The sequence below is a fragment of the Alexandromys fortis genome, unplaced genomic scaffold, assembly GCF_014885135.2.
Source record: "Alexandromys fortis isolate MF-2015 unplaced genomic scaffold, M_Fortis_MF-2015_v1.1 scaffold_3, whole genome shotgun sequence".
Taxonomy (NCBI): Eukaryota; Metazoa; Chordata; class Mammalia; order Rodentia; family Cricetidae; genus Alexandromys; species Alexandromys fortis.
The window spans coordinates 29,606,057-29,621,056 of record NW_026067909.1 but is presented as its reverse complement, the minus strand read 5'-3'; the positions used below and the strand labels follow the sequence as shown (position 1 = coordinate 29,621,056).

General features: G+C 49.4%; 1 protein-coding gene across 1 annotated transcript in view; it reads right to left on the bottom strand.

Moving 5' to 3' along the window:
• Positions 1–1,274: 1,274 nt before the first annotated feature.
• Positions 1,275–15,000, bottom strand: part of Rab20 (RAB20, member RAS oncogene family) — a 25,564-nt gene continuing 11,838 nt past the window's right edge. The window contains exon 2 of the mRNA XM_050137081.1: positions 1,275–2,264. Within this exon, the coding sequence (XP_049993038.1) occupies positions 1,732–2,264 (533 nt within the window). The 3' untranslated portion in view covers positions 1,275–1,731. The remainder of the gene's footprint in view (positions 2,265–15,000) is intronic.

The following is a 15,000-nucleotide window of genomic DNA, read 5'->3' as shown; positions in this document are numbered from 1 at the left end:
GGGAACTCCTACAACTGGTGGCTCCCTAGAGAAACACAAGCCATGTGACCCCGTAAATAAGACCCAAGGACCTGGTTCCCCATGGAAGACCAAGGCTGATGTACAAAGTTCCCAGGAAACACTGCTCAGAAGAGGGTGCTGGGGTTCGGGTCAAGAGCTCGTGCCGTTTCATTTTTCCTGACAAGACATCACCAGGGAGCTGAGAGTGGGGGAATACAGGCTGCTGGGCAGGCATTTGACAAATTAACTGTCCCTCACCCAGTTCTAGAGCAGGACAGTCAAAGGAGCCATGGCTACTCTTACTTCTAGAGCCGGGAATACAGGTGGCACACTCAAGTGGAACTGGCATCTGTCCCTGAACATGCAATCATTCAAGGAATGGTTCCTCAGCTGGGACTCAAGTCAGAGAATGCTGGGAAGAAGAGGTCCTGGGAATTTACCCACTCTTTCAGAACCTCAAACACGAACTGCAAACATGTCATGTCACAACAGTTTCACTCGGTGAAGTGTCAAAGAGCGGCCCCAGGGTCTCTGAGTCACACACTTCCCAGATGTCACTGGTCAAGATACAGCTCACAGATAGGAAGTATAGCTTCTGCCCCTACTGGGGTGCTTCAGACACTCCGGGGAAAGTGAACTCATCCACTCTGTTTTTAGCAAGCTACTGTGAAAGGGAAGGTAGGGCTCTAGGATCCCGACTCCAGCACGAGGAAGCCTTGGCCTTGGCGGTAATGATCCATCCCACACTCAGTGGCAACACTGTATCTCTTCTGAAAGACGCAGGCTTCTCAGGGCCAGCCACTCAGGCCTGCACCAGCTGTTGGCAAAGCCGCCCACATATCTGACAAGGGCAGCTCTCTCCGCCTCATAGAGCCCAAGTTCCTGCCTGTAGCTCTCAACAAATTGTCTAAGAACACAGGCGCTATTGTCTCCCACACTTGCCGTCAGCTTCTCGAAGAGCAGCCACCTCACCACCCACAGGAAAACCACAAAGGGATTTTGACTTGGAATTGAGGGAGGGGGGCTTCAGACCAGATCAAGATCAAGGCTGTGAGTGTAACCATAACTGTGGTTCACGCCGTCCAGGCAGCTTGGTAAAAGGCTCATCCAAATACCCTGGAATTTTTTGAGCCTGGAATTTGCAAGGACTGAACAAAACTTTAAAGAGAGAGACTCACTGCCATAATTTAATGCCAGGTTCATGGCCACCGTCCCCACTCCCAGAATCAAGGAATCTCCTGGGGTTCAAATAAAGCTAAACACTCCTGATAACAAAGTTTTTCCTCAAATTCTTTTTAATAACATGTAGCCCACCCGGGGTTCACCAGGTATAAAAACAGCCATTCCTGATTTTGTATAAATCAACCACGGAGACTCGGCATCAGAATATATCAAGTACAGACATCAAACGGGAAACCCCAGAGAGCAGACATGGTGCAGGAGGCAGTGACCGTGAGAGTCAAGCCCACTGCAAGGCAGCTCCCAAGACGGCAAGCTGCACAACGGTGGTTGATATGCACGGGGCAGTAGACAAGGCAGCACCGGGTTGGCTCCACGGAGGGTTTCGGTCCCACTTTCCTGATGCCCAGAGGTTGCTGGGGACCCTGGCCTGTAGTAGCCGCTGGTGGGCATTTCCACCCAGCGCCCTCTATACACACTGTCCTGTGGAACTTCTGAGTTCGGTAGCTCCCACACACGCCAGGGGACAGGAGGGGGGGGGGGCCTCAGCCATCAGGTGCAGCACCCAGACCTAGTCCGCTTGGGCGTTTTGCAGCTGGCTATATCCACAATCTGGGACGGCTCCTCAGCCCTCTGCCGGGCGATCATGGGCACCACCAGGTCAAACAAGGTCTCAAAGAGGAGGTCCACGTTGTGCCCGGTTTTGGCGCTGGTTTCGAAGCACATCCGCTCGGCGGCTGGCATCTCCCCCTCGTCCAGCATCTTGTATTTCAGAATCTTCTTGTAAAGGGCCATAGCATCCTCTGGTTGCACCTGCCTGGGTACACTGGAGGAGACACAGCTACCCCCTGCCTTCCCAGAGGCCTCTCCTTCCTTCTTCCCACCCTCTGGGGCCCGCTCCATGGCCAGGTCCACTTTGTTTCCCACGATGGCAAACAAGCAGTCGTTGTTGGCCGTTTCTGTCAGGCCCAGGAACCTGTCCTCCAGCTCCAGCAGACTCTGCCGGTGGTTCACATCATATGTCAGGATGACAGCGGCCGCCCCCCGGCAGTACATGGAGCCCAGGCCATGGAACTGCTCCCGCCCTGGCAGGAAGCAAACAGAGAGAGACGGTTATTCATCTCAGGATACACCCACCATGAACGACCCTGTGGGCAGGCTCCCCATCCTGACCCCTCCCAAGGATTTAGGATCCCAGGGCAGAGGACTGACACACTAATGGCCAGATAAATAAAGCTGCTCCAGGTGGCCAGTCAGGACTCCATGCCCTGCTAAAGCTGGTCCAGGTGACTGAGCAAGGCCCCGTGTCCAGTTAAGGCTGGGTTCTCCCAGACACCCCAGCAGTCCTCACGCCATCTAACAACACAACACTGTCAGTATTCGGGACGAGGGACATACAGGTACCTCCTGGTCAGAGGGTAGCTGCCTGTTCTTACTTTAAAACAAGATGATTTGAGGTCCTGAGTTCAAATCCCACACACATGTAAAAAGCTACATACAGTCAGGCATGGTGGATGTCGTTTAACCCTCAGGAGCACTTGAGAGGCAGTGTAGGGTAGATCTCCGGGAGTTCTGAGATAGCACTGAGACCCTGCCTCAAAAAATAAAAACCAGACATGGCCACATGCATACCCATAAACCTAGCCCTGGGGTGAGGAGAAAGGAGAGACACCATGGCTTGTAACCCCTAGCCTAGCTCCAGATTCAGTGACAGACACCCATCTCCAGGGACTAAGACGAACAGTGACAGAGTAGGTCACTGAGTGTCCTATTCTGACCTCTGCGTGAGCATGGGTCCACCACCTTTATAAAACACACACCGTGCACATGCACACATACATGTGCGCGCACGTGTGCACACACATGTGTGCATACATGCAGAGTCACACACACATACACATGTACATACATGCACACATACACGCATGCACAGGGAAAAAAGGAAAACTGTGCTTAAACACGAGGCTGCCAGGACTTGAGAGATGCTTCAGAGGCCAAGAGCACTGGTGCTCTTGCAGAGGACCTGGGTTCAATTCCCAGCATCCACATGAGGGTTCACAATTGTCTGTAACTCTGTTCCTGAGGATCTGATGCCCTCTTTTATCCCCTGCACAAGTGGCGCACAGGTATACATGTAGGCAGAAAACACCTTTACACATAAAAATAAAAAATTTAAAAACACAGTACTACCCACATGGGTCTTAGTTGTGTGTGTGTGTATCTGTGTTTGTGTCTGTGTGTATCTGTGTCTGTGTTGTGGTGTGTGTGTTTCTGTGTGTGTCTATATGTATATGTGTCTGTGTGTGTGTCTGTGTTGTCTATGTGTGTATGTGTCTGTGTGTGTCTATGTGTGTGTATGTGTCTGTGTCTATGTGTGTGTCTATGTGTGTATGTGTCTGTGTGTGTCTATGTGTGTGTCTGTGTGTGTATGTGTCTATGTGTGTGTGTGTAATGCTGAGAATGTGATGTAAGCACCTGCCACTGAGCCACAGCCCCATCATGGGTCTCTGTGTATGTGTGTGTCTATGTATGAGTCTGTGTGTGTGTGTGCGTGTGTGTGTGTGTGTAGTGCTGAGAGTGTGATGTAAGCACCTGTCACTGTCGTGGGTCTCTGTCACACTCTGAGGTGTCACCAGCCACGTCTGATTCGTAGGGAACGTGATGGTTTGTTCTCGTGGGGTGTGGACCTCATCCATCCGCAGCTCAGGAGTGTTCTCACATCTGCAGCGTGTCTGCTCTGGCATGGGGACACGGACCTAGGAAGCAGCCGTGCGAGGGCAGGGAAAGCCCCTGCACAGGACGCTGCACTCCGTTGCCACAAAGACCAGCAGTGAGCTGCAGAAGTGCTCCTGGGGTGTCTTCAGACAGGATGGATGCCTTCCATCCCACAGGCAACTGCTGCAAATAACACCAGCACTGCAACTGCCTCGAAAGCCACGACGGCTGGTCCGCCTGCTGGTGGGTCGCATTACTGGACAGTTTGTGCTGTCAACTTGACAGCGTCTAGGATCACCTAGGAGATGGACCTCTTGGCACTCCTGCATAAATGCAATATTAATTGCAATATTAATTGGGATGGGAAAACCCAGCTGCTGTGGTGGTCACCCCCTGGCTGGGATCCTGTAGGGTATAAATGGAGAGGGAGTTGCCTCCAACCACAAGCCCTGCTTCCGTGACTCCCCACCAAGACAGACTGCACCTGGAGCTGTGAGCTGAAATGACCCTGCACCCCTTAAGTGGCTCTTGTCGGAGTATCTTACCACATAGGAAAAGAAATGCAGAATTACATGCTGGCAGCTAACTACACACCAGGGTAAACATGGTCCAACTGTACCGTTTTTTGTTTGGTTTTGGTTTTTGTTTTAAGACAGGGTCTCACCTTGTATCTATCCCTGGTTTTGCCTGCAAATTGCTATGCAGACCAGGCTGCCTTTGAACTCATGGAGATCGGCTGCCTCTGCCTCCCAATGCTACTTCACCAAGGTTAATCATCATCTTTAAACATGGCAGCGTAGCTGGCAGCTTTGTCTGTGGCTAATGCATTTTAGCCTTTTGTCTGAGCAAGGGCTGGGCTTATCCATCCACTGAGATGGTGAAGGTTTCATGGAATACGAAATGAGGGTGTCCTGGGCCTGCTTTCCACCACTACCATCTTCAGCCAGATGCCATCTTCAGTAATTCTGAAATGGCCGCATTCCGACACAGGGTACTTAACACCCAGCCCAACAATGCTGTCCTTTGAATGTGTGGCTTTTGTCCCACTGCAGAGTCTGCAACACTGATAAGACAGACTTTGCTTACCAAAGAGAAGCGTTCCACCTAACACACACATGCATGCACACACACATAAATGTGTGTGCGTACAAACACACATGTATATACAACACACCCAAAAACATACACACATGCACACAAATATATACACAAACACATATGCAAACACGCACACACCCCAGGCATCTCTCAGCACAACCTTCCAGGATCATGAGGTTTTCAACTGTGACAACAGTATCCGTTCAGCCACCAGATTTCACAAGAGATTGACTACAAGGACACAGAGTGGTGATATTCCACCAGCCCTGAAAGAATTTTTTTCAAGTCTCTGTGACATAGTTCACTCAGGACAAAGAAAGAACTGTATTAACACCCACGCCCCAAACGGCTTTCTGTCCCAGATAAACTGATTTGAAGCTCCGTGTGGTGGCACACGCCTGCCGTCCCAGCACTCAGCAGGAGCAGGAGGTTTCAAGTTACAGGTTAACCTGGGCTACACAGCAAGACTCTGTCCGGGTAGGGGGGCGGGGAAGATTTGCCTTTTGAAAAGTAAATGGTAATTACACAAAAATAAAGATCATAAACACTGAACGAAATAGGAGATGTGAAACCCCAAATGAAGCAGAGCAGAGAGCCAAACGGTGCTTGCCGTATTATGACCAGCTGGTAATGACGTCAGCCAATCAGGTGCAGAATTTACACCAGCTGAAGAACTTGCTAGCTAGTCTTCAAGCTCAAATCTGCATGTAGCTCGGCTGGGCAGTGGTGCACACTTTTAATCCCAGTATACGGGAGGCAGAGGCAGGTAGATCTCTGTGAGTTTGAGGCCACCCTGGTCTACAAAGTGAGGTGCAGGACAGCCAGAGCTATTACACAGAGAAACCCTGTCTTGGGGGTGGGGGGCGGGCAGAGAATCTGCAGCTCTGAGTTGCTAATGGGATTCACAGGCTGCACGGATGTGGGTGGGCACTGACAATAATAAGACGGTCCTAGCTAAAGGTAGCAGAGACGAAGAGAGGAGGATCCCAGGCATTGAGACAACGCAGAGAAATGGATGTCAAGAGGACCTCTCTCCTGGACTGACTTTTCAAACTCACCTTGTCTTTATATGTAACACTGTATGTATCCCAGAACTTGTACACAAGTCAGGTGGGCTTAAACAGGTCCTGAGACCATCCCCCTGGTAACGTAGGTGTTTAATCCTCTCGCGCCCTCCCTCCTTCCCACGTTGGATTCCTGGGTCCTTCACTAAGGTGTTTGACTTCCCTGAGAATTGAGTTAACACCAAGGAACTACAGGCAGTGTGTTATGGCTCCTCTCAGAACTCTGGCACTGGCAGCCAGAATGTCTTCCTGGGGATCCCAAAATCCACACAGAAAGTCCCTGTGAGTCTGAAAGCCTCTTAGCACTGAGTCTAAGTTTCCCGTTGATGAAATCCGAATAGCACCTGTCTGTTAAGGGGTTGGTTGAGAAAATGAGAATGACTTCATCCTTGTAAACAGCTCAGCCCTGCACCTAGCACGTGGTCAATAAATCATGAGTCCCGGCCTCCCACTCAGCCCTCATGGAGAACACGCTTGTCCTGCTCTAGTCTCTCCGGCTACATCTGCAAACTCCCCCAGGCTTGCTGCCCACGTGGCAGCTGACCCACACCCTGCCGTCTCCCTGATTCTTGAGAATGACCTTCTCCCTAATCCTGGCACTTCCCTGACTGGCTGTTAGACCGCAGTTAAAAATGGCCCAGAGGCGAAAGTGGGGAAAACGGAAGTCAACGGCCTGCAGTAACCCGGCTCAGCTACTGGGGCTCTGAAAACAGCCCAGTCACTTTCGACTACATTCTCCCCAAGCCAAACAGCCCTTGAGTCCAAATGTCTGTGGTTTTTATTTCCATATTCCGCATCACCGAATGGATTGGTATGTCTGGCAGGAATCATGTACAACCCTGCCCACACATTCTCACTGAGTGGGGGTAGGAGGCCAGCGCTTTTAAAACTACTGATACTCAGACCCTAGATCCACATGGATCAGGAGATAAGTGCAGTGTGCAGCCAGGACTGAGGTCACCAACCTGGGCCCCATTACCCAGAACCATAGAAAACAAACACATTAAAAAAAAAATAGCTGGCTGAAACGAAAAACTCAGATGAATGCTATAAGCTCCATGCAAGCCCAGAGAAAGGGAATTTGTGCAAGCAAGCTCTGCCACATGCATCCCTGCGGCCCATTGGGCGGGAGCTGCAAGAACACCCCTGTGATGTTCTTGCAAAAAAGATACGGAAAAGGGGCAAGGAAGCAGAGCTGGGGACAAGGACAAAGGTCAGAGCCGAGAGCCCAGTCTCAGAGACCTGCACGACTCAATCCGGGTAAGCTGTGATAGGTTTCTCCAAATACGTTAAATTTTTTTAATGAAATTAAGATTTCCCCAGTGTTTCCAACCTCAACCCATGAATGCTACTGCAAAGATTATTTTATCTCTTCTTCATAAAGCCAAGTGAGCGTTAGGCAACACTTACAGCCAGCCAGAAACTACCTTCGATACACCAGATCTACAACATTTCACCTGCATCTGTTAGAACAGCCTGCAGAAGGCACAGCTTTCCAGGGACGTGTACAGAAAACAAATAATCAAGCCTTCACGCACAAGGAAAAGGGGGCCACATGTCTCCCTAGATTTGTGAGGTGGGGCCCTGGGGCCCTGCTGTAAAGGGCTGCTTCCCACAGCCTCCACTGCAGACAGTACATACAGAGTGTAGAGCAGGAAGCCAAGGGCTTTCAGTGCCACCAGCAGGCTCTATCTGAGACTCTTCCGTGCACCAGGGCTTTCCGAAGGGAACAACGTCGATGGGCGTGGTGGTGTGCAGGAGGCAGAGCTACGCAGACCTCTGTGCTTTCAAGGCCAGTCTGGTCTCTCTAGTGAGTTCCGGACACCGAGACTTTGTAGAAAGACACCGTCTCCAAAAATAAACAGTATCATTGATGACATCCTGTGGAACAGGCCATGGCACAAGCCACCTCAGGCAGACCACAGGAGAGAGCTTTGGTCTGGTAATGTCTGCCTGTTCCTCTGACAATGTCTCAGATGAGGCTAACACAATGGGACCGTCTGCAATTTAGTACTCTGGCTTAGGAAGCCACTGGGAAGTTCCCAGAGCATTAGCCCAGGCAGAAATCCAGACATCCTCTTTGCATCTCAACCTACAGTGCTTTTCCAGGGGGAAGGGCCTAACACTACTGGAGTGATGTTTTGGCTTCTTAGAACCTGTACTCTCAGGAATAAGGGTGCATTTAACTGCGGGGGTTCCCCCCAAGAAGTATAGAGTGGTCTCAACAGCCAGTCTTTCTGATACATCATCTCTAGACCAGCTACCAAGGTCCATTCCCAACACACACACAGAGGCAGCCTCAGAGAGCCGCAGTTTCAAGGGTGGCCAGAAGGGTCCACAACACCTCACCAGGACCTGCACAAACCTGGTCTGAGGCCCCCACAGTGACCACACACCCAGGAAGAGGCCTGATGAGGGACTTCAAACGCCAGCGTAGCACTCTGCCCTGCGGCGGTTTGAAGGAGAACTGCCCCCACAGGCTCACATATCTGAACGCTTAGTCATCAGGGAGTGGAACTGTTTGAAAAGATTAGAAGGATTAGGAGTTGCGACCTAGTTGGGGGGAAGTGTGTCACTAAGGTGTGAGCTTTGCGGTTTCAAAAGCCCACACCAGGCCTCTCTTTCCCTGTGGATCAGGAGGTAAGCTCTGGAGTTACCGCCCCAGCAACATGCACACCTGCCTGCGGCTGCCATGCTCCCCCACCCAATAATGGACTAAACCTCTGAAGCTGTAAGCAAGCCCCCAGTTGACTCGAGTTTTGTGTCTCTTTGCAGCAATACAACAGTGACTGAGACGGAACCCACTGCCCAATTCCCTATTATTAGCCCCTTCCTGACCTGTGGCCCAGACGGTGGTTTCTGCTGAAAATCCAATGGTGGAAATCCCCTGCAGCACACACAGACTTCCTTCAGCCTTCAAAGTATGAGGAGCCACAGAGCTGGCAACTGTCCAACACTGATTCTGCCTGCCAGAGTTCAACACAAGGGCCCACAACGGAAAGGTAGAACTCCTAGAATCAGCAGCCAGCCTCAAGTCTGGGACCATCCTTCATGACTAAAGGGTTTGGGGTGATGGAGACTGTAGCCAGGAGTCTAAAACCTGAGATTTTTCTGGTGTTAAAGTGACTTCCTCCTTTCTTATCTCTTAAATATCCCAGGAGAAAGGGAATTTTCTACATGGTGAATCCAAGGCTACTTTCCCATACTCATCCCCAAGACCCACACAGAGGACCTTCCTGGAAAATGAAGTTAGGGTTTAGAAAGTTTTCTGAGCTACCCAAGGGCGTGTCCACAGAGGAGATGCACAGAGAAGAAAGTCCTGGGACTCTGGAGAGACTCAGTCACTGGTCAAGAAGTCTATACACCAGCAGTTCTCAACCTGTGGGTCTCGGCCCCTTTGGGGTCACATATCAGATATCCTGCATATCAAATATTTACATTACAGTTCATAACAGTAGCAAAATTACAGTTATGGAGTAGGAATGAAAATAATTTGATGGTTATTTTCACCACTCCATGAGGAACTGTATTAAAGGGTCACGTGTTAGGAAGGTCGAGAACCACTGGTCCATGCCTTGCTCAGACCACTCACCAGCAAACCACCCAAACCAGCCCTCCAGGCCATCCGCACCAGAACCAGATCACCAGATTCTCACATGGGGAGGCAGCCCAGGCTCCCTGCCTCAGCCCAGCACTGGCTCAGCCCAGGGGGCCTTCCCACTTATCTGAGGACATCTGTCCCAGGTGGCCAGATTCATTCCAGCCATCTGACTCTGAGACCCAAAGCCCAGACATGGATGGCCATGGTGGTGGTAACATACACACACTCCCAAACACCTACATACTGGCCTTCTGTCACCCCTGTGAACCCCCACTCCAAGGCCAATAGCAGCATCTCTGAATACAGAATATGGCATTTAAGATGCTTTAATAATACAGGTTCTTTTTTTTTTTATGACAATGAGACATGTCTGCTCCTGGAAGCACCAAACTACTTCAGAGAAGATAATGGGTATCAAAGAAACTCCACATGGAATTTACTTTCTTGTGGCAAAAGTTAAGTTACTGGGCAAGAAAATTCCTTTGTATCAACTGCTGCCTGTATGCTGTACTAATTGGACAAGCAAGTCACAAAAGAGATTGACTGTCAAACATTGTCAAGACAAGGTGGGACAGTCCTTCAAAAATCTTGCTTCATAGAAAAAAAATCTGTTGACTATTCTAGACCTTTAGGCTGAGGATGGAAGCTCCAACAGAGGGAACTTGGGTGGCTGTCCAGGCAGCCAGTTGTTTCTGTCATTTTTCACATGTTTTTGGAGGTCACTCGCTTGCACTTCCTGCTTACTCAGTTAATATTATTTCCTTCTTGGGTCTCTGAAGTAGTTGAAGACTAGATAGCTATCATTATAATTGTTTTGTTTGCAAGACTCAGAAAAGAAATTCACTTAAGTGTAAAGTGTACAAGGTTGGGAGCTATCAAAAGATAGTTTTGGATGATAATGTAACTTAGAATAGAAAATGAATTAGCTACAACCTTTGGAACTCACCAAAATGGATAGATAAAGGAGTGTTTTCTCTGAATTTGTCAAATGCAAATGGACTAGACATTGTTGGTGTACTTATTGTATATAGTTTTTCTTATATTAGTTATAACCTTCTTTCATTTTAGACAAAAAAGGGGAAATGTGGTGATATTTTGTTTGTGACCTAGCAAATAAAGTTGCCTAAAGATCAGAGTGTGGAGCTAGCCAGTAGTTAGCCATAGAAGCCACATACCTTTAATCATAGCACTTGAGAGATAGAGGAAGACAGATCTCTGTGAGTTCAAGACCACCCTGGGCTATACGAAATTGATCCAGTCTAAAAGAGCCAGGCAGTGGTGGCTCACACCTTTAATCCTAGTACTTGGGAATCACATGCCTTTAATCCCAGCACTAGAGAGGTAGAGACAAAAGGATATGGCTGAGTGGAGAAAGGAATATAAGGCAGGAGGAGACAGGTGCTCACAGTATTCAGTCTGAGGACTTATAGAGACAGGATAACCCATTTGGTCTGAGGATTTTGTAGAGGTAAGAACTAGTGACTGGTTGTTCTGCTTCTCTAATCTTTCAGCTTTCCCTCCCTAATATCTAACACCGGGTTTTTATTATTAAGACCAATTAGAATTCAAGCTACATCTACACACACTATAAAATTAATTACAGGTAATGTTTATCTTAATATTGTATTTTACTTAACCAACATAGTATAGCTCCACTTCAACATACAGTCCAAAAAAAGCAACTAAGGCAGCGTCCTTTGTCTGGGCCACCAAGTCTAAACTGAGTGTATATTTTACAGCATGCAACATCACCACTGTTCAGGTAACACAGGTATGGCTATGTTTAAGCAACAAAGATATAGATTCTCTGAGGCAGAGACCACCTGCATCTGTCCATTGTCTGATGTGGGAGTGATTTCTTACTAATAAAGAAACTGCCTAGGCCCATTTGATAGGCCAACCCTTAGGTAGGCGGAGAAAGCAGAACAGGATGCTGGGAGAAAGAAGCTGAGTGAGGAGTCGCCATGATTCTCCCGCTTCAGACAGACACAGGTTAAGATCCTCCCTGGTAAGCCAGCTCGTGGGCTACACAGAATATTAGAAATGGGTTAGAACAATATGTAAGAGCTAGCCAATAAGAAGCTGGAACTAGCTGGGCCAGGCAGTGTTTGAAAGAATACAGTTTCCGTGTAATTATTTCGGGGCATAAGCTAGCCATGCGGGCGGCCGGGTGCCGGGGATGCAGCCCTGCCGCTCCTAATTTCAACAATTGTCCATTTGGTACCCAGTTCCCAGACACAGGGATGCTCCTTCATCACAGGAAGGAGAGGCCACCTGCATCTGTTCACCCTCAGTGTGGTACCCAGTTCCCAGGACACAGGGATGCTCCCTCATCACAGGAAGGAGACTGTGAAGGAAGAAAACAGCACCAACATCTTCAGCTTTACTGACCCTCACAGCCACCACTCAGGTACCAATCAAGCCTGTATCTTTTCCCTCTTCTTGATTACAAGCCAAGCCATCGATGCCAGCAATGCCAATCACCTGGAATCTAACTGCTCTGCCTGCCCCAGTGTCCCACATCTCAGCCCTTCCACTCAACCATGGCTAAGGCTTCATGGGTAACCAGGAAACCCTGGTGGGAAGCCGGAGGAGGTCAAATGGGTCTCTGATCATCTGACCACACTCTGTTCTCAGCCCCAGATGGGAAGTGGCACTCGGGACACTGTGCCTTCTCAGAAGCCTGACACAGAGTTCTGACTTTCACTTTCAAAGGTGAGCAGAAGGCCGGGAAACACCACTCACATTCAAAAATAGGTTAAGTTTACTCCACAGTCGCTAAAGTGAGTTCAGCTGCGCCCCAAGAAGACAGCCCAAATCCTCATGCTCACCCTGTGTCTGTGACCTTATCTGGAAACAGACGACTAGCTACGGTAGGGTCACACTGGAGGGTGCCCAGTGTTCAGCAGGCTGTGAGCCATGGCCATGGGACAAGAGGAGACACACAGAGGGCCAGACACACAGAGGTACAGCAAGGTCTGGAGAACAGGACTGTGGGATCCCCCAGATGAAGGAAACTTGGTTTCTGACCTGGAGCCAAGCCAACCACTGGCACCTGAACTTCAGACATCCAACCCCCGGAATTTCGAGAGGGTAAGTTTCTATTGTGGTAAGCCACAGAGTGTGTGAGACTCGCCAAAGCAGCCCTGGGCAACTCAGGCGCAGACTGGAGGCCGCCACCCCTCAAATCAGAAACCATGAACCGATCAAGACTCACAGTTCCTTTTCCTTAGTGTCCCCACTATGCACAAGGGTCAGGAGGGCAAGAGGCATTCTCCTCCCACCCCAGCCAGCCAGCCCTCATCCCACCTTCAAAATCAAGACAAGCCAATCATGAACCTCAATGGACAAGGAGAAGTCGTTAATGGGATCAGATGACACTGGACTTGCGTCACAAAACCCAAGTACCACCCCTGAACCAGGTCAGCAAAGCCTCTCACTTCCTGAGCACGAGACTTACTCGAGGACAGAGATCCCCAAGAGACACCAGCATCTGGCTTTGTCTCTCAACCTTAAACCCAATCCCAGGCCACCGGGTGCAGGAACGACCTTTGCCCTCCCTTCCGACTGTGTGAGAAATGAAGGGCCAAGTCCGGCTCTTTATCACTCTTGACAAACACAGGAAGAAGAGGTGTAACCCCGAAAAGCTGCCCCTACTAGAGGCCAATGACCTACCTGCCAAAGCATGCCTCCTTGGCTGAGTAGCGGGGAGGGGCAGGTGCCCTGCCCTGCCCTAAAGCACAGAACCTAGGACCATAGAGCATGTGAGACAGTGCCAGGCCATAGTCATAGGAGCCACTGTCCACATGGGCAGCAGGGCAGGTGACAGCCAGGGTTCAGGTCCCTGCTCCTCATACCATGGACACTGTCAACCTCGGGTCCTACGTTGAGGAAAACAGAGGTCAGGAAATGGATGCTTGTGGTCTAGGAGTGGCTCTGTCACAAGAAAGAAGACCTGAGTTCGGATCCCCTAGGATCCACAGTGTGCTTCTGTAAACCTGGCTCAGAGAGGGGAAGAGAGGCAGAGCCCTGCAGCTCGCTGGACAGCCCACCTAGCCAAACTGGTGAGTTCTGGGTTTAGGGAGAGACCCTGCCTCCAAACTAAGGTAGGTAACAGCTGAGGAGGACATATCACACAAACCTCACACAACCACACAACACACGCATATACACACATAAAAAATAATAAAAGCCTTTAACCTCAGTACTCGGGAGGGAGAAGCAGGTGGATCTCTGTGAGTTTGAGACCACCCTAGACTACACAGCAAGTTCCAGGACAGGCTCCAAAGCTACAGAGAAACCCTGTCTCGAAAAACATAATAATACTACTACTACTAATAATAATAAAGCACATTGGTATGTCATAGTCTAAAGAAATAATGGATGGGAGCTGGAGAGATGGCTCAGCAGTTGGAGCACTGGCTGCTCTTACAGAGGTTCTGAGTTCAATTCCCAGCAACCACATGATGGCTCACAACCATCTATAGTGGGATCTGATGCCTTCTCTGGCATAAAGTTGTACATGCAGACAAAGTGCTCATATACATTAAATAAATGAATGAATCTTTTAAAAAAGGAAGGAAGGATAGTAGGAAGGAAATATTGGGCAAATCCAAAAAATCAGAGGAGCTTAAGGAATGAAGCACAGCTCCTCTCACAGACACAGCCTCCTCCTGCAGGCAGGAGACCTCACAGAGGAACACAGGGACTTTCCCAGGGACAAGACACACTGGAGGTGAGCAGAGAATTCGATTCACAGGACTGCATTTTCCGCTCGCAGAAACAGCTAAACTGAAGCAGTCAGAAGAGCCTGACCACAATCACCCAAAGCCAGCACGTGAAGAGGTAAGCCACAGCTTCTCCAACCACGGTGATCACTAAAGGCAGGGTGACAGGGAACTCTGGGCAGCAGTGCCGGAGTCACAGTTAAACACACCGCAGAATTTTCACCCAGCTCAGCGGTGTCATCTGGATGGTTTGTTTGGTCACTTAAAGGATAAACAGAAAGAAAGCACATGGCCCACAATGATGACAAACCGCAGAGAAGTTGCAGCCATGGCTGAGGCTTGACATTGGGGTGCTGGGGAAACACTAAGGTGGATGGAAGTAGCCAGAGCGGAAATCACAAATCTTATGAAACAAGAATTTACTGAGAGGGACTGGAGAGATGGCTCAGAGGTTAAGAGCATTGCCTGCTCTTCCAAAGGTCCTGAGTTCAATTCCCAGCAACCACATGGGCTCACAACCATCTGTAATGAGGTCTGTTGCCCTCTTCTGGCCAGCAGGCATACACACAGACAGAATATTGTATACATAATAAATAAATATTTTAAAAAAAAGATT